Source organism: Phoenix dactylifera, chromosome 12 (genome assembly GCF_009389715.1).
Source record: "Phoenix dactylifera cultivar Barhee BC4 chromosome 12, palm_55x_up_171113_PBpolish2nd_filt_p, whole genome shotgun sequence".
Lineage (NCBI taxonomy): Eukaryota > Viridiplantae > Streptophyta > Magnoliopsida > Arecales > Arecaceae > Phoenix > Phoenix dactylifera.
The window spans coordinates 8,849,829-8,873,669 of NC_052403.1; the positions used below are offsets into that span (position 1 = coordinate 8,849,829).

Genomic DNA, 23,841 nt, shown 5'->3' on the forward strand with positions numbered 1-23,841 from the left:
TTGTGTGTACGTATGGACATGGTATATGTATAAATATTTTTCAGTTTTCTAAATCGGCCACTTTTTGCCTCAATCTGGAAATAGGACCATGTCCCTGTTGGATCACATGAAACCCTTGCTAGAGTTACTGTCTATTCTTGTCTCAAAACTTTATAGCTATTCATTTTTTGATATAAGATTTCCAAATTAATAACAACAGAAAAACAGATTGACTCAAAAATACCAATCTATTTATGGTTTATACAACTAGTCATGGAGACTTGAGCAAAGGTTACCTAATTTTTTCCTTTTTGTTGCAGCCTTAAGTTCCCCTTGTAAACATATTTAAGCTTAGAAATTGAGATGTCTGATATTGCTATGTTGAAGTCTCCTTGATACTCATGCAATCATTTGCGAAAGCTGAGCATGCGGATAACTCTATTCCTTACCTTACCTTGTTACGGTGGTCCCAGGTTCCCAACCCTCTTTCCTTCATGCATCATATCACTCTGTTATTTTAATTGATATAATATCTAAACTTGAAAACCATCGATTTGACATTTCAATTAAATTAAGACTGCCCTGGATGGAAGATGATATCACTAGTCATAAATTTTTTTTTCAGATATAGGATTATTTTTTTATTAAAAAAAAGTATGTGTTAAGTAGGGTGCAAATGAGCCGATCGACTCGGCTCGGCTATTACCAAGCTCGAATAGCAAAATACTCGACTCAAGGGCTACGAGACTAGACGAATATATAAATATATATATTATTAATTTAATATTTTTAAATTAAATATTATGTTTTGTTTTGTTTTAATCATACTTTTAATTATGATCAAGACTCGAATTCAAGCTTGAGTATAGCTCAGTTATATCCTAGTCGAGTCCAGTTAATCTTCAATATTATTTTTGTTATCAAGTCGAGTTTGAGCTTGGATATTAAGGCTCGATCGATTTTGAGTCGTATTTTGAATCGAGTGGAGCTCAAGCCCCTAGCTACTAGACTCGGCTCGGCCCAATTGCACCCTTAGTATTAAGCATTGAGTTGGCTTCCTCATGAATTTGCTGTGACCAAGAATAGTATGAATTTGAATTTTGGGGGACATCGAACTCCAATATTAAGATTCTTTTTTTTCCCCAAAAAAACAGAAGTTTAACATAATTTAAACCTTTTAGGAATAAATCTGATTAAAAATATAATGGGAATTGAAAAGTTTGAAATATAAATCATTGTTATATAGTGTTCTTGTTAGGATTAGAATGTATGATTAACAAGTAAAGCCCTAATTAGGTTGATGGATGATACAGATCCATATAAAATAAGATGGACCAAGCGAGTGGCTTAACTTAAGGGGAGAAATTATATCCCACATAGGGCGCACCTTGTGGTGCACGCAGCAAATCACATCCTCTCATTCTTGTGGGCTCTATTTATTAAGTGCTCATCTCAATGCACCGCTATAGGAACAAGCAACTATGATTCGCGGCATGCACCGCCATGTGCATATAATTTCTCGCTTGAGGGTGTTTTTAACTCCACCGAGAGACCTGACCTATTGCTCCCCTACTAAAGATGCTAAGAGGCAGCAGCTGTGGAAATGGTAAACTCCATGATAATTCCACAATAGATAGTTTGTCACATGAATATGTTTTCTTGATAAATGCCTTCAGCCATTCTAAGCTGTTGCAACTTCAATCGTGGTTAAGTTGAACAGCAATGTTTTCTCCTTTGTTTGCGTGATTGTGTGATCCAACCAAACCGAACCCATTGCTTTCGTACAAAACACATCAAGAAGCTGGAGCTACAAAATGGGACGCTTAACTCCATAACAAATAGTTTGCCACATGAAAAGGCTTCATTTTTTTTGGTACATCGGCTGCTCACACTAATCTCGCATGAACATAGCCAGCAGAGTCAAGAGAAAGCAGATGTCTCAATGGTGAAGAAACAACAGTCTGCCGACCCAATCAGCAATCTTGTTCGCCTCTCAGTACATATGCATGGCCTGGAAGGTATCGCACTCCCTTACCAGCCACCGGATGTCACCTAAAAGCAGATGTTCTACTCCCCTCCGCCCTTTCTTTAGAATCCACTCAATCATCACGGCTGAGTCCCCCTTAAGGATGATGCTCCCAGTCCCTAACACCTGTCTTGCATAGGAGATTTTCTCCCATGCTGCTTTGAGCTTCGCCCCAAAAGCTGAAGCCTCGAACAAGCATTGCCCCCTGCAGCAACCAACCTGGAGTCCTGGTCCCTGATCACAAACGCAGCTCCAACTCCATCACCACCAGCAGGCAGGCTACCATCAAAGTTCACCTTGAAATGGCCAGCGGGAGAGGGCTCCGAAGAAATAAGGATAGACCTAGGTACTGTAACAGCAGAGAGGGGTCCCAGATTTTCCTAGCTAACCCAGATAAAGCAGCCATCATAGCCTCAATGACCACAACAGCCTGACAGAGAGCCCTTTCCATAATAAACCTCGTAGGTACCCTCCTATCCTCGAAGACTTTATCATTTTTGTCCAGCCAGATGTGATAGGCCAAATAGGCGCAGGCGATACCCCACCCAGTAGTGCTCGGCGACTGCATGGCTGCCCTCATGTGGCGTAGAAGGTCATATACTGACTCAGTAGACCTCGGTAGTGGAAGCAATGCCCTCCTTCATATTGTGCGGCCCATTGGCATACAAGCAGAGCATGACTAACATACTCCACCGAATCAGGATAGTCCACACACACCGGAGGATCCTAACCCCCCTCCTAGCCAACATACTCCTGGTCGGCAGACAATCTCAAGCCACCTTCCAGATGAACAAAGCTACTCAAAGGTGGACCCGCATCCTCCAAATCCATCCTCCGTCAAGCCACCGGGTAGCCTCACCACCCATCACCGCCTGTAGATCTGTAGAGCGCATGTTGTCCCTCCCTGTGGCCGCCCAGACTAGTCTATCCGCCGAAGCACCTTAAAGTGGCGGGATAGCTAGAATGCTCTCCGCCAAGTGCTCTCCAAAATCCTTCCTGATCCACACCTCGTCCTACCTACCCTCACCAGGAATGAACAGGTCATACTCTAGAACCAGCCAACCTCGCCGCATCAACCATCATCGGCATCCGGCTTAGCGGTTGCTCAATCACTCATCTGTCCTCTAAAGCGTTAGTGGACTGTCCATCTCTGATTACCCACCTAATCACCACGAGTACAGCCGAGACATGTGAGCAGATCTTCCTCCAAGGCTTCCTTGATTTTAACTACTCTGAGCTATCCCAACTTCAATCATGATTAAGTTCAACTGCTGCTTTTTTTGTTTCCATGTGCGTGCGGCAATGTGCATATTTGCCACGCACTGATGGGTGCATTTGGTTCGCATCATAATCAAAATGAGTTGGAATAAAAATTAGAATGGTTATATTTCTCAAAATAGGATATGAATATTAAAATCTAAATAAGAATCAAGATAGGATATGAATATTAAAAAAAGATATGATTGAATTTTAAAGAATTGAGATATTTCTATTCTCTTTGAGAAATAAGAATGAGAATGGAACACTCTAATTAAATAGCTGGAATGAGAATCGCCCATTCTGATTCATATTTCAAAACCCAACTCCCTCCAACTAAATATACCTTAAAAGCATCACTTATAGCAAGTGAGAGGCCCAATCCTAAGCTATGAAAGAGGTCCAAAGGGAAAACATCGCAGATAGACCTGGTTGTACTCTAAGCCAACCAGATAGGAACAGCAAAGCAAGCAAATTAGCCGCACAAACTTAATTCAATTACCAAGAAGCCTAATCAAGTCAAATAATTTTCAAATTTTGTTTTTCTCCTATCCAACAACTGATGATGCTTCGCTTGTCCACTTTAGTAGCACTATTTAAAACATGGTTGGAGAGAGTTAAACTTAAAAATAAAAATAAATAACTTTCAGAATTTCCAAAATCTAATCCCTACTCTTTCTTAGTATTCAAATTTCATTCTAATCTTAATTTTGATTCCCATCATGAACTAAGCAAGATACATTCCGATTCTCATTCTAATCCACTCCAAGTCTGACACCGTTTCCAATTCCGATCACAAACCAAACACGCCCTCAATTAGTTTGGCAAAACCAACCAGCTAATAAACTTTACCAACCACCAAGGGAGAAATTTCATAATTTTGGAACTCAGAACTGTGAAAGGAGATCCATGTTTCGTGAAACCTAATCAAAAACCCCGTACAAAGAGCAGATCCCTCAATCACCACACAGATGTTCACCCAATTCCAGATTTGTGGCATAATAGAACTGCTCAAAACAGAAGATATGTGAAGGAGTCATTAAAGATAGATTCATACAGAGTTATTTTATGCACTAATAAAGTGCAAGCATCAACAGACCTCAATACAACTATGCAGAGCTTCGAATTACATTTACCAATTTGACAGTTTGGCTACCGATACTGTTGAAATATGGTAAGCTTTACTAAATCAGATCAAGGCATCAATCTTATTCGACCATGCCCAGTGACATCACTATAAATATTCGAATGAGTGTATAGCATACGAAATTCAAATCACCGCGGAGAAGATGCATGATCCCTAATAGAAAACAAGAGTAAGTTTCTCAGAATGGAGAGAACCTGTACTGCTAACAGCATATCCTTAAAAAAGAATCACTGTAGAACTCTCCATGCACATAATTATTAAATGAACACTCAACATGCCTCTAAAGAATGGCACCAACACGATCGCAGCCTTCCGCTTTGGAAAGAAAACACCAGGCTATCTGATGACTAATGCCTCCCAAGAAAGAAAAAAGGTTGAAGTGATTTTTCCTATAATTGAAATGATTTGACAGGATTTGGCTGACATCCAGCTTCAGAAAAAGAACTAGAGTGCCATACGACCGGCGAGCTGGCTTTCAGATATCCTTCTGTCTATGGCTGCATCAATGGAGTTCATCTGCAAAAACGGTAGCACCAACAGAGCAATTAGATAGGGACTGTGATCTGTGCTTATTCACCAGATTAAAAGAATTTTCCAAAAGCATTATCTAACTAATGCAAGAGGTAGCAAACTTGCTGGCTGAATGAAAGCTGACCTGTACCAAACTTTCGTCCCACACTGTGATCAAAAACAGATAACAAGATATGCTACGAATTGACAAAAGCCTGCTGGCAAATGTTCTTGTACCAAACAAACCCCCATGCTCGTTAAGAAGCAATAGGGGAGATGAATACTATAATAAGCAACAAAAATTTCAATTAAAGCACAATACATACACATTTTCGCATGGGGCCGTTGCTAGGTTGTGAACCCTCGAGTCATTTGCAGCACAAGCTTGTCAGATTTGTAATATTAACTAGAAGCAAAAATAATGTGAAATACCTAATTGAACCTTTTGATGCCTCAACAAATGGCAGTGTTGCAAGCAAAGCAGCAGATGGGAATAAAAGATCAAAGAAATTTCCCATGAATCACATGGTTTAAACAAGAATATGAAAACAGTTACTCCTAATTTTACAGAGTCAATGCTTTAATTATCTGGTTATACAATCCAGAATGGCATAATCAAATCATAGAAGTACCTTAACGGTAGTACCAAAGAAAACCCTGGAGAGAAATAATAAATTGCCTACCCATCACTGCAAACGAGTTTGCACATCTATCAGAATGAACAAACAAAATGCAGTTATAACTTACCTGGCTAGTTTCATCATGCACCTGATACTTTGGCAGAGACATTCTTCTTTCCTCCTGCACGTTGTGCATATATCATAAACAATCATACAGTAATCCAGAATATTATAAAACATTTGAATGACAATAATCAAAACAAAAGTCAACCAGAAACCAATATAAGTGAAAAAACTAACCATGGACATTGCCTCATCATCCCAAACCAAGTAGACTTCCTTGGCAGCTGGTTGGGTAGCAGGTGTTTTGTTAGATATCGCAGGTGGAGGGCCAATCGAGGGCCCCCCTGTGTTAGGACCAGAAGCATACATATGTGAATTTGTATAGGGCGCACCACCTAGAGCAAAGGAATCCGAAGCATATTTAGCTACATCACTAAGGATGCAAATTAGTTTCACATATCTGAAAAAGTCTGAAGTATAGGAATCCCATAGCATCACTCTTTTTGTATAACAGATATTAGAATTTCCAATGTAGTAAGCAATGAGACAAAATATCATATTTCAAAATTATTGCCCAATTTTTTTGAAACATAACCATGATATCCATATGCTTGACGATGATAACTTGCATAAAAACCTATGCTGGTATGGATCAGTCATAACATTCTTCATATCAAATAAATTGTAGGAGACAAATGTTCCAAGAATATGAATGAAAGTTTTTGTATTTTCCAACACAAGCTGGGAAAAACCAAACATGTCAATGTCAAGGCACAAGCTTAGATTATGTGCCTTATTATCTAACCATAGAGTCATAACTTCAATGAAGAAAAGATGAACATGAATAAATATGCAGAGAGAACAGTTTAGGGCAGAACCATTCCATCAACAAAAAGAGTCTATAATTACTAATAATGCAATCCTCCACAATATACTTTCTCCGATACTAATGGTACCATTCCGATCAAGGTCTGCAATACCGATCATGCCGTACTAGCAAGGATCCGAAATTTGGCTCAGTATATGAGTCAAACCGGTCTGTACTGATTTGAACCACGCGGAACCACCTCGTATCATGTAGTGTTACTTGAAATCTAGGTGCAAAGCATATCATACCAACCCATATTGCCCAGTTTCGGGTTGTACCACGATAAAAAGTGAGAAAAAAAAGGTTAGGAGCTGTCTTGTTAAGGGGTGCACACCATACCATATTGTACCGTACCGAATTGATAATATACTGGTATGGTACCGGTACCAAGATTACTTGGTACTAAAAAATTACACTCATTCAAGCACAAATACCACTTCAAACAGATTTAATTTTTTGGCCAAACAAAAATTCAAAGCATCATGAACTAAACACCCACAATTGTTCAATCTATGAGAAGCTCAGTGTCTTTCTATGCCTACTAACTATTCCATATTATACAGCCATAAGCTTTTCTCAATCCTTCCTCACAACTTCCTTCGTAACAGCAGATTTGAAATTAATTTTCATGGTAATTGATGCACTTCTTTACATGCTGTGAATTATTAGCTAGGGAAGTATAAAAAGTACTCAATAAAAGTGGGGGGCACTTTACATGGAAAAGAAAAGTTGGAGAATTCTTAGCATGTAAGGAACCGGTGACTAAGCATGCATTACCATTCATAGTTTCTACACCATGAGGAAAAAGCCACATTCAATGATGACAACCTTGTCACAAATGTTAAAATGCCTACCACATATCATGAAGCTACCAAGGAGTTTCCTTGACTTCAGAGAGGGATATAACAACATGAAGATGCCCTACAACCAGCTGATAAAGCAACTCTTGATACCAAAAGGGTGCACTATCTCATGCATAAAGCTGATAAATCATTTGGACGTTCTTTGTCACAAATAGGCATAGAAAATGACATGATGATAGGGCTGAAATCGGATCAAATACTAGCACAACCATATCTATATTTGTTTTATTTGACGAATACAGATACGAACACGGATGTTAGTCGGATGCAAACTTTTATATCCTTATTTGTTTAAAACGAATACGGATACAAATCGGATATGAAAAGTATAGATATAAATACAGATATAAATCGAAAAATTAAACTTTATGACAGCAAAATCAAAGATATTACTAAGCAGATGATAAATTAAGTTAATAATATGTTAATGTGGTTATTTATTTTTGTTAAAAGTTCATGAGTTCTATATAAAATTAGATAGAGTTACAAATGAAATCGGATATTCGGTTATGGATCAGATAGTTATCTATCTATATACATATTCATTTTTCTTTGGTGGGTATGGATACGGATACGGATATTAGTCAGATGCTCAAATTTATCTCCATATCCGGATAGATTCGGATAAAAAAATAGATCCGGACGGATATTATCCGATCCACTTTCACCCCTACGTGATGATTATTTTGTGGCTAAGGTATGACTAATGCATCAAACATGTGATAAGATGAGGAAATTTGTTGTTAATCATAAATTGCCACTTGTGGCCTTCTCAACCCAATATTGAAAACTAAAACCTACATGGGCAACACATAGAAGGGACTTTTCCTTGGAATATGACCAGGTTTCTTTCAAAAACTAGTGCAACCAAATATGCAAGTAAAGTTCAATGCCCATTTTTAAAAACCTAATAAGAGCTTCACAGTGTGGATTGAATGCAGAATATCCGCTCTTCACTCATGGCTGCAATTAAGTGAAATACCTCTCCCTTGTCACTCTAAATGCTACTTATGTAATTCACCCAGATCAATTACATTATCATGCCAAATACCAAAAAATGCAACTCCTCTCAAAACTAAATTTATCACAAACCAGAATGAATGATGTCAGCCTTTTATACTAATTACAAATCCATCATGCCATTTGCACTCCTCATTACAAGTCTGTCATGCTAACATGCATTTACTTTCTCCATCAAATAAATGTCACACACTCAGCAAAAAGTTTGGCAAAGAGGCTTCTTAAGGAAATCTACACTCATGCTGTCATTATTATGAACTAAGTGGTGCTTAGGAGAGTCATCCAATATCCTGATTATGAGAATAGGACCCATCACCTCGCTATGACTCATCTCAATAGTACATTGTGTAAATGGAGCATGTCAATTTCTACATGCTCCCATACACTGAAAAGCATATAATTTCATTGTCAATGCATTTTCATAAAAATTTTACTCACGACGAATCTAAATAGCACTCTCCATGTCCTTCAATATAAAGTGATTCATGAAAATCATACCTAAGTTTGATCCTCCCTTTATATGGTAACTTCAAGCATTGATAATACGCCGAGGATATTGCCCTTGCTTGATGGAGCCATGGTCCTCCAAATAATAGATTGATAGCGGCTCTCACCCTTCAATATTAAGTGCTTATATGACTGAAAAATATGTTTTATAACCAATTCTTGCAACAAGGCAACCATATGCCAAAACTTCACTTTGCCAATCCTACAAGGGTATGTTTGGTTGCTTGGAGAAGACTGAAGAACTAATTTTCCAGGAAAATTGAGTTTTGATTAATAGTCTATTTGTTTATATCTGAAAAGTTAAGAAATCATCATATAATAATTGAGAAATTGCAATATAAAAAAAAGGAAAAGCCAATTCCTTGCTGCAGTGGGAAACTATCCCTCGATGAAGAGGGCAATATCCAGTTTTTACAACGTATTTTCCATTCTGAAATCATGATTTATTTTATTATATATGAAACTGTCTGGATGGGGGAAAAGCTAAAGTAGTATAGACATAGGTTTTCCAAACTTTCGAGATATTTTTCTCTTCCTTAGAGAACTATTTTCTTTTCCTTTTCCCTCTCTGAAGTTATCCAAACAACCAAACATACCCATATTTCACCACATGTTGATAAAAAAAGATGCCATTCTTAGAGCTCCAAGATCACATGTCCACGCAGAAAAGCAAATCTTTCAGCATCTATGAGAAACAATACATTTGGGACATCTTTTACCACACACAGAAGCAAAGGACCATTAATTTGCTAGTCCTAAAGTCAGACACTTCTCTTTTAGCCACAGCAATGGCTTAGATGAATCATCTATACCAACAGTATAGATTCACTTCAGCCCAAGGATTGCCGAACCAGGCCATACCGCCCGGTTCGGCCCAAACGGAGACGACCCGATCTCAGACCGAGTCGGTTCACTATAGAAAAATGGTTCCAGCCCCGTAATTCTTAGTTGGTACCAGCTGGAACTGGTAATTTCTAGCCAGTACCGGCCGAAACCAGCCGGAACCAAACAGGATGGTTCCGTCCGATTCGACTCGGACTCAGTGCGAACCGGTCGGTTCGCACCGAACTGGGGCAGTGGCCCGCTGTGGCATTATTTGCATAGGGAGGTATCGCCACTCAACTCATTATGTATGTTTGTTGAACTTTAGAAGTATGTAATTGATTGTATCTTAATTTCAAAATATTTTATGTTGTTCATCTTATTATTTGTATCATTTTAAAGCAATAAGATGCATCATCTAGCTTAAACCAGGATCATAGAAACATCTTAATTAAAAAAATCAAAGAAAATCAAGAAAACATCAAAAAAAACATCAAATTAAACTTAAATTCATAGAAAAAGTGAGAATTCCCCTAAAAAAATTTAGGTTCTATCGGTGCGTGAACAGGCACGCCGCACACCCAACCGGTTCGGTCCGAATTGGTACGGAACCATACCGAGCGTCGACCGGCACAATGCCCGATACCGGTTCGGCGATTCTTGCTTCAGCCAACATTCGCCACTACAAAAACTGAAGTTCCTCAGATAATGAATCAGAAATTGTTTCTTCAGAAACATCAAAGCATACCAAAGTAAAATGCGATTTGTTACTGATGTGGAGATCATTGAAATGTTGGAGAGTGCCCTAAGAAAGCCATGATAAGATGTCTGTGTAAGGCTGAAAATGTGCATAAGCCAGGCCGGGGAGGTAAGAAATTTTAACTTCCAAGTGAGGCACAATAAATTCTAGGTTATTGTTGGCCCAACCAAAAGCCTGAACTAAAGCCCAAAAACCCACAGGTCCAGCCTTTACATATGTGTATTTGTATATATGTATGTTGACACAGGCACAATAAATAGGAACAGGTCCAGCCTGAACTGAAGCCTTTACATATTCTAGGGCTGGGCTCCAGCTAGACACAGGTCCAGCCTTCCAAGGAGATTTTATGCCTAGGCCCATCATGAAGATTGAATAAAACAATTTAGGCTTGGGCATAATCAGTGCTGCTTAAAAAAACATACTTTATGTAAAATTTAGTTAAAAAAGTACTTCCTAAAAAATGTTCTTGGTGATATTACTCAGTAATATTATTTGCTAAGTTCTTCTACAAGAATATAAGTTAAAGAAGCACCCTGGGCAAGAAGTGGCTTTGCCCAAACTCTCCCATTTTCTAGCCCTATGAGATACCTCTGTGAGGCGCTCACCAGTTTATTTTCTCTACAATGCATTTTCAGGAATTATTTATATTCAAATGAGATGACTGGTCCAGATAGATGCTTAAGATTTATAGAGGCATTTCTGACAACTCACTTCATTGTTTTCAATAATCGAATGAAACTAATATTCTAGCAATCTGTTCCTTCAAAAAATCACAATTAGGGATGATGTTAGGATATCCAGGTATATGGCTAACAGCAATACATGAAGACCATAAGATGGCAACAGACTTTCTCAGTTGCTTGAGTAGAGATTTCTTATTAACACTTGGACATTATCTTTCCATTGATACGCTGACCTGGAGGATTTGATTAAAATCACATCAGGCAGCATGGTCTGTGTCTTCATCATGAAATAATATGTCTCCATTAACTTTGAGGGATCCATGTGGAGCAATATAGGCTATAGTCAGTTTCATGGTCAGGTTGCATATACCAACATAGGACTTTATACCTAGTGGTCTATAAGGTGTACATATCTTTTATAAAAGAAAAAGTAGATATCCAACAAATAATCCATTATTTGACCAAGAAGAAAAACTAATTTGGGCAATAAAACTTAATTTGACAATAGAATCCAGAAAATGACTTGTCTGGACAGTTTGATAAGCTACTTTAGCAAAGTGTATTCTTGGAGAAATGGTTTCTCAGATGCCTAAACAAACCATGGACCCTCATGAATGTCTGTATCGGTTATGGGTTAGACAGTGTTACCAATTTTTATCTTCAAGATTGCTACAACTAATTGGATAAAGTGGAGGGGTGCATGTGCAAATGGTTAAAACAACATGATGGAATGCATAAGGGGCTTGTTTCTTATTTCTTGGGGACTCTGTTGTACCGCCACTTTCACAACTTAAGGGTCCCATAAGATGTAACAGGATTGGTTGACTACGTGTCAGTTCATAGCATACCTGATAGCCCTTTGATCAGAATCCTAATTCTAACCTATTTGTGTATTACATTAAGGTTACAGTTGATATGGCTTATTATGAAACTTGTGTTCCATTAGGTTGAATCCTAGAATGGCATCCAAAAGTCAAACGCCTTGCACTAGACCTAGGAGGGCTGTAGAGCTTACGAGATACGGTTATCAGGCCATAGATCATGAGACCTGATTAGGCCCTTATTTGAAGCTCCTCACTTATGTAAAGTGTGTTACGGGGCTGCCATATCAATCCTAATCACATCCATTCTCTTGATACTAACTAGATTAGAAAGGGAAATGTAGCTGACAACTTAAATATTACCTTTTCACTCCTAATAAAATTAGAAGGAGAGCTCTCTTGTCGGGATCTAACATCCTCACTCAAGTAATCCATTTAGGTCTCTCCTCCCTCTCATTCTCTCTTGAAATTCTTCTTTAGTTCTAGGGCTCAGTGAAAGCCCAAAAGGCAGTTTCCTGGGCAAAGCAAACCCAAGTAAGAATCTAATGTGAGTTCAGAAACCGGAGATCGTGCCCCCTCATCTATGAAGATGAGGTTGTAAAAACATCATTAACATACATTGAAAGGACAAAAGCAATTCAATAAAAAACCCTATTCTTGCATGTAGTTTTCTGTGAGAAAAATTTTTGCTTGCATTCCTTGATCCTTGGTCACATGATCTCTTATTTTTCCCATTGTGTTTCAAACTCAAGATTTTGTGAAATTGCTCTTACAGAAATCAACTTCACCAAACAGCCAAGTGTGCAAAAAGAAACATAAATAGAATTTACATGTTGCTTTTGTTAAGACTCCACAGGTAATCTTGAGTGGACCGAAAGCATGTGCCTATTTATACTACAAATATGCTACATGTGATGCATGCGGCATACAGACAAACAAATTCCCAACAGAAGCATCAAGAATCGTTCAAGAGTTTGCTTTTTATAGTAGTCATACACCCTCTATATAAGAATCACATAACTTTATACTTAAAAGAATAAAGACTAAAGGGAAAGCACATAACACTAAGGGTATACCTACCTATCATGTTTACACCATATAACTTTAATTGGTGAGATTATAACCATTCACTAAATGCTCTTTTCTCTTTAACAAGCATGTATTGTATGCCAATTAGTATAAACATACCTACTTAACAATGTTTATCAAAAGAAGCATACTGAACATCCAAAAGATTACCTTCATATATTTCCATCACAATATCATGATAATATGGTAAAATTGTTTAAAAATGTTCATAATACTTAGTTGTATGTTTATAGCAAAGAATATGTATCGAAATATTTATCACATTATTTCTTTAATAATTCTTGATTTTTTTCTCATTTTTTTCAAAATCCCAAAAGTTAGTCTCAATGCCTTGTCATTGCCTTCAGATTGCAAAGTATAGGCTTGAAACTAACAAAAGCATCATGAATGCTATGCTTCATGATTGTAAAACCAATTAAGTAGAAGTCTACCAGACTGATTCGAGCTTCAAAAGCAAAGATATTAGAAAAGATATTGCATCAATGATTCCATATGCAAATTCATATAACTTTACTAAACTAAGTAATAAATAATGGCATAAAAGAGTTAACCAGGGATACACTCACAAGTCAGGTAGACTAGTTGATCAAATCAATTACACTGACAAACAGAATGAAACCTGGAACCAGTTAAAGAAATCATCAAAAATCAAGAAATGTATATATCTAGAATTTCTAACCTTTCAATTCATCGCATGGCCACCAATAACATGTTCTAGCATATCATTTTATTCAAGAACCACAGTTTACAAAAAAACTAATTGTTAGAAAAGATTGTTTGCTTGTGGACCATGATAATAGACCTTGCATGTGATCATAGCACAACAACAATAGCAAACAGGCAGCGATAGAAGAAAAATCTTCGCTTAAAAGTAAAAGATCTTATATATGGCACTCAACAAATAATGATGACTAACATCATCTACCAATACTGCTAGTCAGAATAACTGCATTTTTTTGAAGCTAATATCCATTATAAGTTACCTTGGATATGTAACAGATGCATTTTAGCAACTCAATCTGATTTTAAGAGAGGGTGAACTGTATAATCAGATATCATCCAATAAGATTACCAGACTCCACATGAATATATATATATATATATAAACCGGAATTTATTTATTACCTTGATTGCCTTGGGAAGGGTATCCACTTGTTGCAAGAGTGTTGGATACAGAATTCACGTCAGTGGCTCCCTTGAACACTGTTGGAGAGCTTGATGCAATTGATGTAGATGGTGTATTTGGCAAAAGAGGGGCACTTTGGGCAGGAACATTACTAGTACTATTGATAGGAAATAATGGTTGGGATACTGAAGGGAGTGTGGATGATGGCAAACCAGGTGGACCAACTTGGAAAGATGAATGAAGTCCAGGAGCAGAAGTGGATGTCAAAGGTGGAGTTATTTTCTGAATAGGAAACAAGGGTGGTTGTGGTGGCAGTACTGTCAGTGCAGGAGGAACTGGAATTGGTGGCTGTGGTGGAAACCAAGACTGTGGCCGAGGTGGAATTGGCCAACTCGGAGGCTGCGCTGGCAATGCTGGATTGTAACTAGTCAAAATGCAAATGAATGTCAGAACATGTGCAAAATCAACAAAAAAGGAAAAAGGAAAAAAGGCAGGCTGATCCAAAAACATCCAAGAACAAAGAAGGAAAGTATAAGCTCTCAAGAAAGTAGAAATTCTTCAAATAAGCGACAGTGAATGAGGTCATACACTGGTGGCACTGCACCATAAGTTGGTGCTGCTGGAAATCCAACACCTAAAGGACCAGGTACAAGGCCACTGACAAGGCTAGTAGATGGTACTTCCACTTTGGCCACCTTTGCTGAGGCATCCTCATCTGCATGGGTAATTTATAACAAAGGGTCAAGTCAGGGAAGAAAGTCTTGGGGACAGGGGAGGTAGGGGCACATATGGAGAATTTATACCTCATTAGGTCTTCATAAGCAAATCTTGAATACCACATGGATATAAAAGTATAAATAACATTCGCAACATATTAAGAAGATATGTCTACATTATACTGTGCAGATACCAAGATACATATTAATTTAGAATACATATATTTCAACAACATTTTTAACACTTTCTATGCATTAAACTACTCTAGATTGCAAGAGCACAATGTTAAAACAAAAGAGGCAAGAACTTTATAAACTTCAGCTGTTGCATTTGAAGCCTTTTCTTAAAGGGTTATCATGAAACTAAAGTTAAAGCCTTAGATTAGACAACTTCTAGATTGACAAATTTACAAACTACTACTGAAAGTTTCATAAACCAAGGTTCGCCAAATTGGCAGTGGAGTGTGTATTGGCCGATGACCAATTTGGCATGGTATAGGTCCATTCAGCATGGTATCGGTCCGTACTGTGTTGTTTTGAGGGCATACCAATATAGGGAGAGCCGGAGAGAGAGAGAGAGAGAGAGGAAGAGGGAGGAGAAGAGGGAGAAAAGGAGAAAAGAATAGAGAGAGGGAGGGAGGGCGAGCAAGGAGGAGGGTGAGGGAAACCCTAACCCGACCTAGGGAGAGGGTGGAAAGAGAGAGTTGGAGGAACTTACCAGATGACTAGGGGGTGTAGAATCAAGAGGAAGAGCCAATTTACTAAGGGTTTAATAGCATGAGGGGGGGTTCGATAGCATGAGGGGGGCAAACCGATTTAATAGCAAAGCAGTGCCGAACCCTAACGGGTTCGGTTCGGTAAACCTTGACATGAACTATGCAAAACAATCAACTGGAAGCAACATTTATAATCTTCATGAACAAATGAGGCTGCAGACATTCAAGCAGACAAGACATTTGAAGCAAATGCAAAGACGAAGTTCGATCTAGCCAAAGCTAGGGCAATCGACAACTGAATTCTTGTTGTACTCTATTAACCCTATGTTTGGTCGGAGTCGTGGGACGAAGGATGGATGGGGTTGGAAGAATGGATGGCCTCCATCCACCGTTTGGTTCAAAAAAATTTAGGAAGAATGGATGAAAATGAAGGATTGCCCAGCCGTTCTAGTCCACCAATTTGCATCCTCCTAAACTGGAAAGATGCAAGGAAGGATAGATAGAGCATGTGAAGGATGGATTTCTACATTGACAAAATTACCCCTCATTAATTTTTTTGACAAAACCTTACCGCTTCTTCACTTTTTCATTCAATTTATTTATATCTTTTTTAGTTTTACCTATACTATTAACCTTGTGCTATTAAATTTTATTACTAATTATTTTAATTTTAGTACAAAATTTCCATAATTATAAGTAAATAATTATAATTGTCTTCTATATTTCTATTTGCATTCACTATTTTTTAGTTAACTATTTATAAAAATTAATTAACTATTTAAATTAAATTATAAATTAATTAGTTATTTGTATAATTAATAGATATAAATAAATTAATTCATATATAATTAATTTCTAAAATCATTTATTTAATTAAATTAAATCAAAATTAAATATTTATATAATTTTTTATATACTTAAATTATAAAGATTATAATTTTATATATTGCCCAACTTTAGTATAAATAAGCATTATAATTGATAATAATAATATTTTTTCAATAAAGGGTAGTATAGTAAAAATGTCCTACAAATATCATCATTCCTCCCTTTCATTCCTCACATACCAAACAGAGAAGTGAATCATTCCCATCCATGTTTCACCAACACATAGGAGGATGGATGGAAGACCCGTCCATCCTCTCCCTCGTCTATCCTTCCCCCCAATCCATCCTTCCTCCAATCCATCCTTTGTACCAAACAGAGGGTAAATGCTGAACACCATGCTCAAAGATATTGTTATATGTATACTTGTAAATATGTGTATGCAAGCCCTTGCCTATATTATAGAAATACTTATGCATATTAATTTATGCTATATTTGCAAATGTTACATGCATTATTATGCAGTTACACATTTGTACATATATACATACACACACACAGCACATTGATATGTTTGCATTTCCCCATGTATGTATGCATGCATGTATATATGCATTATGGTCTAGGCAGGGCTCACCTAGGTGCATGCAACCGCAGCAATCAAAACCTGCTGGGTCATAGGCTACAGATTCCATTATACCCTTGATGTGAGAATGGAGAGGAGGATGGAGAAAATGGGAGATCAAAATGCAGCATGCTGATTTATATTTAATCAATAGCCACACAATTCTCAGACTAGATCTCCCACCTTGCTTTAATAAACCCATTAAACTAGGTCTTCTTCACCACTTTTAGAATTTGAACAAACTTAGTTCAAACCAACCCATGGCCTGACCATACCATGACTAGATGAGGCTTGCAAAACTAATCAGGTCAATATAGGTGATGAGGAGAGCTAGAAAGGAGGGAGGAAGCGCGCGAGTGGTGGAGGTGGGGACCTGAAATATATTGATACCACAATTGATCCTCATTGTTTGCAACCGCCATACCATTCCCCTCCTCCCCATTAACACCCTTGCCTCTGCATCCAACATTATCTTCCCATTGTCAGAAAGCTATCACAGCTTCCATCTAATCCCAACCAAACCCAAAACCTAGCCTTAGCAAGCAATGAATCTAATGTTAAAAGTGAAGGATTGGAAACGAGAACACTAGATGAGATGGAGGCAAAAGAAATGAAGGGCTTAAGGTCAGGGATTAGGTGATAGAAGCTCATGGTTTTAAAAGCCATGGAATGGGCCTTCCATGATCAGTAGTCAACATGGTATGTAACACTGCACCAACCCATGTAGACACATCATGGGCTGGCACACATCTAGCTTTGTAAAATATTGTCAATATACACCAACACAGTTTGCATGGACAACACATCAGCTGGCATGGGCAACACCACAACCACTGGGGTTGATAAGGGAATAGTTTCTTCTTCACAAAAATTCTCACTACATCTAAATAATTTTTAAAGTTTGATTTTTAAAATCTTAAATGGGTTATAAACTAGATCCAACTCAAAGTCACATATGTTTCTCTAACATACATTTTCATCTCCTTGACTAACTAATATTCAATTAAATTCATGTTGAGCATTCTAACTTGACAAAAAAAAAAAGCTCAATTTGAAACTTAATTAACTTGCACGAATGCTTTAATTGCAAGTTAACTAGAATGCCACTCAAAAAAATGTAGATCAAAATTAGTATTTTAAAGCATTTAAAATAACTTATATTTTCAAAGAAATTTCCAAAAGATTATTGTTCGTGCCAAATATCTGTATCTCAAGCATCTGTTTTGAATAGCAATTGAAGTTGCTTAATAATTTCAAAATTGACATTTTTTCATCATTGTTTAGAGTGGTCGCCGCAAACTGCCATGTAAAGGATTTTAATATAATAAGCATCAACTTTATAATTGGGCATCCTTGAAGAATTACAATAATAACTAATACTTATTTTGGGGGGTAGCAGGGATGTTCTTGAGCAAGCTAGTCAAACTCTTACTATATTTGTGTACCAAATCAATGAGAACAAAAATTATAAGCACTCATGCAAACTTTAATTAGACTTACAACTAGACTTACAATACTGTAATTAACAAAAGCAGCCATATACTTAGAGGTGGCAAGAACATTATGCAAAAGAAATTGCAAATAATCTTGCACCAATGCCTGAAAAATAGGATGAATTGGCATATTTATCTATCAGCAAAAGGCGAGCAACAAGTGTTACCTTCTCCATAGTGAGCTGCTAAGATTTCAGGAGGAATTCCTTGCATTCCAAAAATCTCAATATCTGTTGATTCTCTACCCAGTTTAGCGTTAGGAACTCTGGAAAAAGAAATTTAAAATATAAAGCATCAATCGTAGTTGAAAATAAGACATAGATAACTCATATAATAAAACTGAAATCATGCATAACTGGAAAATAAAGCTATAATTAAAAATTAAACACTGTTCTCAAAATATTTAAACAATCAAAATCGCATAGTTTTCATGGTTCAAATGGAAAACATTAGGAATCATGGGAATTACATAACATCATAAGTTGATAAGCATAGATCTTTAACCTAATTCCAACTAATAAAAAACTTTCATTTCAAAACATAAACACAAAGCTTTTGGAATACAATTTAACATCCTAGTCTATTTTTTGCTTGGATTTATAGAGATTTCCTAAAATCCACAACTACTTTATTGGAATTTGACCAAACTATATGATGTCATGGTCAAAGCTCGCTTTCCAATAATTGGAAATTGAGCAAAAAGAGCATCAGAATCATTTGACATGCCAAATGGCTACAATCAAGTTATTGTGAAGCATCAATGTCTAGAGCACTTTTCGTTGGAACATGACTACATTGAATAGGTTTATGTGATTAGGGTTGTTAAAGAAATGAGTTGTTTGCGAGTAGCTTGTGTTTGGCTCGAAATTAAACATAATTTTGTCTTGCCTCAACTTGTAAGTGAGTCGGACACAACTTGTATCTTTGAGCTAGAAACATAATTGAGCTGAATACAAGCTATGACCAGCTTGCCCTTTGCAGCTGATAAAAGCTAGAAATTAAAAATAAATAAATAAAATGTATTTTATTGTTTATAAATAAAATCATTTTGAAACTTACAAAATATTAATTTTATATAAAGAAGCATCCACAATAACTTTTAAATCGCAATCTGATGGCTCTATACTTGCTCATAGATAGATAGCCATTCTAGCCATCAAAACAAAATTTAATTGCTTAAATGAAAGAAATCTTATTTGACCCACCAATGCCTTAAATCCCTAATTTCTTGAACCACTCTTCCAAGACAGTTACAACACCTCTCCTTTCCCTTCTCTTCTTACCCTCTTGATACCTTTCTGCCAAGGAATGTGGAACTATCCTAAACCACCCGATTCGGAGAATACCGAGTCATGCCAACAGTGGACCGGAACAGTTTGAGCATTCAAAATGAGAAACCGGCAAAGGAGAAGATGAGGGAGAAGGAAAAAGAGGAAGAGAGAGAGAGAGAGAAGGGAGGGAGGAAGAGGCCGTTGGAGGGCCGCAGAGTGCCGGGGAGTGGCGCAAAGGGGCAGAGGAGGGGCTCCATTCCTCCAGACCCCTATTTTGAACCAAACAGGGGTCCATCGAGGCCCCTTTTTTATTTTGAAAATTTTATGAAGTCAGCAACCTCCTCCGCCCCACTTCCTGACCCTCCACAAGCCTCCATCTCCCTCCCTCCCTCCCTCTCCCTCCCTCTCTCTCTTTCATTTTCACTCTCACATTCTTCCTCTCCCCCGCCCTCTCTATCATGTTGGGCCATACTTCGCCGGCCTCCACCAACCTTCACCATCTCTCTCCCTCCCTTCTTCCCTCTCCCTATCCCTCCCCCCTCTCTCTTTTCCTCTCTCCCATTCTCCTCTCCCCCTCCCTTTTTGCTGTGTTGGGACAGTTTCGACACAGAACGACTTGGGAGCATACACCAAACAGTGGCCCCAACCGACCGATACGGGCCCTGATACCGGCATAGCGATCCTTGCTTTCCACAAATTGTCTAACGATGAGCCAGCAATACCCGTCTTTCAACCAAATAAGATCTATTGAACTCATAATTTATTAGATACTTTCTATGAATGTTAACTAAGTATCGTAAGTAAATTCTCTTCTTTATTTTCTTTACCCTTTAACCTCTTTTCCTTACCCTCTCATTACCTAATCCTTAGAAGCCTAACCGCACTTCCCTCCATCCTTTCATACTCTCACCATCTTCTCCCCAAATCCTAGAAGCTGGTCCACAACCCCAATTCCTCAAGCCTTCAAAGGTGTTCTCAACTTTCCTTCTTTCCATTCTTCTCCTTGAAGACAATAACTGTCACACCCCAAACCGGCTACTTGCTGGCGAGTGATGTGGCCTTGCATATTTCGTAGGGTCGCCTAGCAGGGACGCCAAGGCTTAAACAGGAGAGTACATGAGGACCATACGGACATGTGTTTAGTCCCACATCGGTTATGCAATTGATAGATCTTAGGTACTTATATAGGGCCAAGGAACCCAAATAATTCATTCTAGCTAGGGGTGCAAATGGATCGGATTGGATCAGGTCATGAATGACCCCGACCCAACCCGGCTTCTTGTTCGACTCCTAATTTTGGACCCAGATCCGACCGATAGAAAATCGGGTCGGGTCGGATTGGGTCTACCACTACAATTTTTGACCCAATGGGTCATCAAGTCCAGTTCGGATCAACCCATTCATGACTTCATTGCTTGCATCTGCACTCCCGTAGACCCAAATAATTTTACAAATTCGGATCAGATCGGATCAGATCGTAAGATTGAGAAACCAAAATTACCCAAATTTCAAATGAGACGGGTCGGGTCGGGTCTGAATTCAGTAAACCCAGACCCGGCCCAAAAAATGGAACTGTTCTAATTTTAGGATCTAACCAAGCCCCACAGGTCCTCTACGGGTCAGGTCGGGTCTAAGCAGGTCAGGTCTAAGCGGGTCGGATCACAGGTCAACCGACCCATTTGCAGCCTTATTTCTAGCTAACATTTTAGGATGAGATATTATTGCTACGATAACAGTGACTAAACCGAGGTTGAAGACAACATTTAGGGTGAGAGTGGGCTGCCATCACTGTTGACAATGATAGGATCTCTAGGGCTCACCTCCGATAGATCCCATCAGCTACCAAGCCAATCTTGCTAAGCATCCCTTCCAGCAGATATAACGAGCCAGCAAGCGAAGCTTGAACTAGCTTGATTATAAATAAGCCAAGCTCAAGCTAAGCATCCTTGGCTCGTGAGTAGCTTGAGCTAAGCCAAGATTACTAATTTGGCTCAGTCACACCCCTATATTTAATGTTGTTCCAATGTCCATAGATCACATTCTACCACAACATTGTTGGAAGGTCAAGCATGACATGTAAAAAAACATAAAACAACTAATTATAATCCTATGAAGCCTGAAGTAACAATGATGTAAGTTGATGAAGTCAAGACTTACACAAAGGATGATATAAGCAAGGATGATGAAATACTGGGACACTATCCAATGTGGGAACATGTTTAGCAACCCTAACAAGCTCCAGGACAAGCTTGCATGCATTGTGACCGAAATTTTAGAGCTTCAAGATTGTTGGAGCTTGTTTTATAACAAGTGTTGCTTTCAATATTAAGTTGTTAATTTATCTATAGTGACACTAAAGGACGGGTGTTCCATTCCTCTTGAGTGTTCGTACAAGTCCTCCTTCCCCTTCCTTCTTTCTCTATAAGACATCTAAGGATAGGCACTAATAAAGAATATTTTCCAGAAAAGTTTAGCATTTTTAAGTAGGTTTTCCAATTTATTGTCCTATGTGGTGTATGAAAGGGAAGTAGTTGTTGGATGACTGAATGGATAGAAGCCTTCATCTCTTGTCTGCTCGACTTTCTTCCTCTTCCTATCACAATCTGCAGATTCCTCATCTACTCTCCACTTTTCTCTTTTCCACCTATACTTTCTCAGTTTGCAGTTTGCAATTGAATTAATTTCAAGTTCAGATCCTTAATTACTATAGCCAGGAAAACTCTAAATCCAGTGCTACTCCTCAAGGAACTATATCAAAGTTGGCATTAGAGCCATTCCATCCAGAAGGTGGAGTTTTGATTTGACAGTTGCCCCTTGATTGAAAAAGATCCAAAACAACCACTCATTCAATATCCCATAAAATATGCACCTAAAGCTTCCTCAAATAGAAACATGTGCTACAGACTTTCACATCTACTAAATTCATCTTGCACATATTAGTCCATGCTTATGGCCCAGCATTATTATCGAGATAGTACAGCCAGCAGGCACAAGATAAAGCCTTGTCTGTATTGTGAAAAATAAGGGTGGCTTTTGATGCAACCCTGTAGTCTGTTTATTGGGTTGGCATGATTAACAACACCAAAAACAAACTTTTGAAAAAAAAAAAAAAAAAAACTACTTCAGAGCACCAGAAATGGAAATTAAACACTGTACAAGACCAAATTGAATTCAGAACACCTAAAACTTGTTATCAATCATCGATTTTTCCCCTTTTTCACAGCTTTCTGTGGGCTTCAAGAGATAAACACCAGATCCAATGAAAAACACTAGTTTTTGACATCGTTGAAAATTTTCAGAAAAAAAAACATACACACACGTCATCAACAATCTGATTAGATCACAACTTCAATTCCCGGACGGTCCACCGCCAAAAGCTCAAACCAAGAATTAAAAAGAAAATAGAATATATAGAAAAAGATCGAGAGAAATCTAAGGCTTTTTCTTTCTCCTTACTTGGTGACGTTCTCCTTGTGGACCTGGAGGACGTGGATGGCCATCCCCCCGGCGGTGGAGAGCTTCTTGTGGCAGACATGGCACTTGAAGTGCTTCGCCTTCTGGTGCTGCACCAGGATCTTCTCGTCGTCGAATTCCCGGTCGCAGTAGTAGCACCACACTTTCGACGTCCTCTTCTTCTTCTTCCCCATCCCCTCTTCTCCGCGATAGGCGATCAAACTCTAAGATTAGGGTTTTTCTCCTCCTTCTTCCCCTTCCTTCGATCCGACGCCCGTGTGAGAGGACAACGTTTACGATTAGGGTTAGGGTTTGGGAGATATCCTTCTCCGAAAGATGGAGAAGAGAGCCGACCGGACCTTCTCTTCGTTTCTCGATCTCTACGAGGCGAGGGATTTTATTAGAGCGGTCTTGGTATGTTGCCATACACCCACACAGTTAAAAAAGACCAATAGGAATGTGACCAGTCAGCAAGCACCCCATCCCTTCTCTCTCTCTTTTGAACGGAAGGGAGAGAGAAAGCTGGAGCCCTCTCCAAAATTCGGAAAAAAATATTAAAAAAACATAAATCAGGAGAAAAA

The 23,841-nt window shown here is 38.2% G+C and overlaps 1 protein-coding gene across 3 annotated transcripts; it reads right to left on the reverse strand.

Annotated features, from left to right (window-relative positions):
* Positions 1-4,276: 4,276 nt before the first annotated feature.
* On the reverse strand, positions 4,277-23,640 carry LOC103723336 (protein SUPPRESSOR OF FRI 4). 3 transcript variants are annotated; one of them, XR_606610.3, is made up of 8 exons: positions 23,264-23,640; positions 18,704-18,801; positions 14,750-14,876; positions 14,161-14,585; positions 5,840-5,997; positions 5,667-5,720; positions 4,688-4,925; positions 4,277-4,562 (listed from the first exon to the last, which is right to left on the reverse strand). XR_606610.3 is itself a non-coding variant. In XM_008814223.2 (7 exons), exons 1-7 carry the CDS (start codon positions 23,452-23,454, stop codon positions 4,854-4,856), a joined length of 1,125 nt encoding a protein of 374 aa, XP_008812445.1. In that variant the 5' UTR covers positions 23,455-23,640; the 3' UTR covers positions 4,282-4,853. The 3 variants fall into 3 exon arrangements, 2 of the variants coding, with proteins under 2 accessions (XP_008812445.1, XP_008812444.1); XM_008814223.2 differs by having other exon boundaries at positions 4,282-4,925; XM_008814222.2 differs by having other exon boundaries at positions 4,282-5,720.
* Between the last annotated feature and the right edge of the window lie 201 nt (positions 23,641-23,841).

Excerpts from the sequence above, each read along its gene's own strand:
- LOC103723336 (XM_008814222.2), bottom strand. The coding sequence starts at position 23,454 with ATGGGGAAGAAGAAGAAGAGGACGTCGAAAGTGTGGTGCTACTACTGC. Across the intron at positions 18,802-23,263 it reads CACAAGGAGAACGTCACCAA|AGTTCCTAACGCTAAACTGG; the intron begins GTAAGGAGAAAG and ends TTCTTTTTCCAG. Across the intron at positions 5,721-5,839 it reads ATGATGAGGCAATGTCCATG|GAGGAAAGAAGAATGTCTCT; the intron begins GTTAGTTTTTTC and ends CACAACGTGCAG.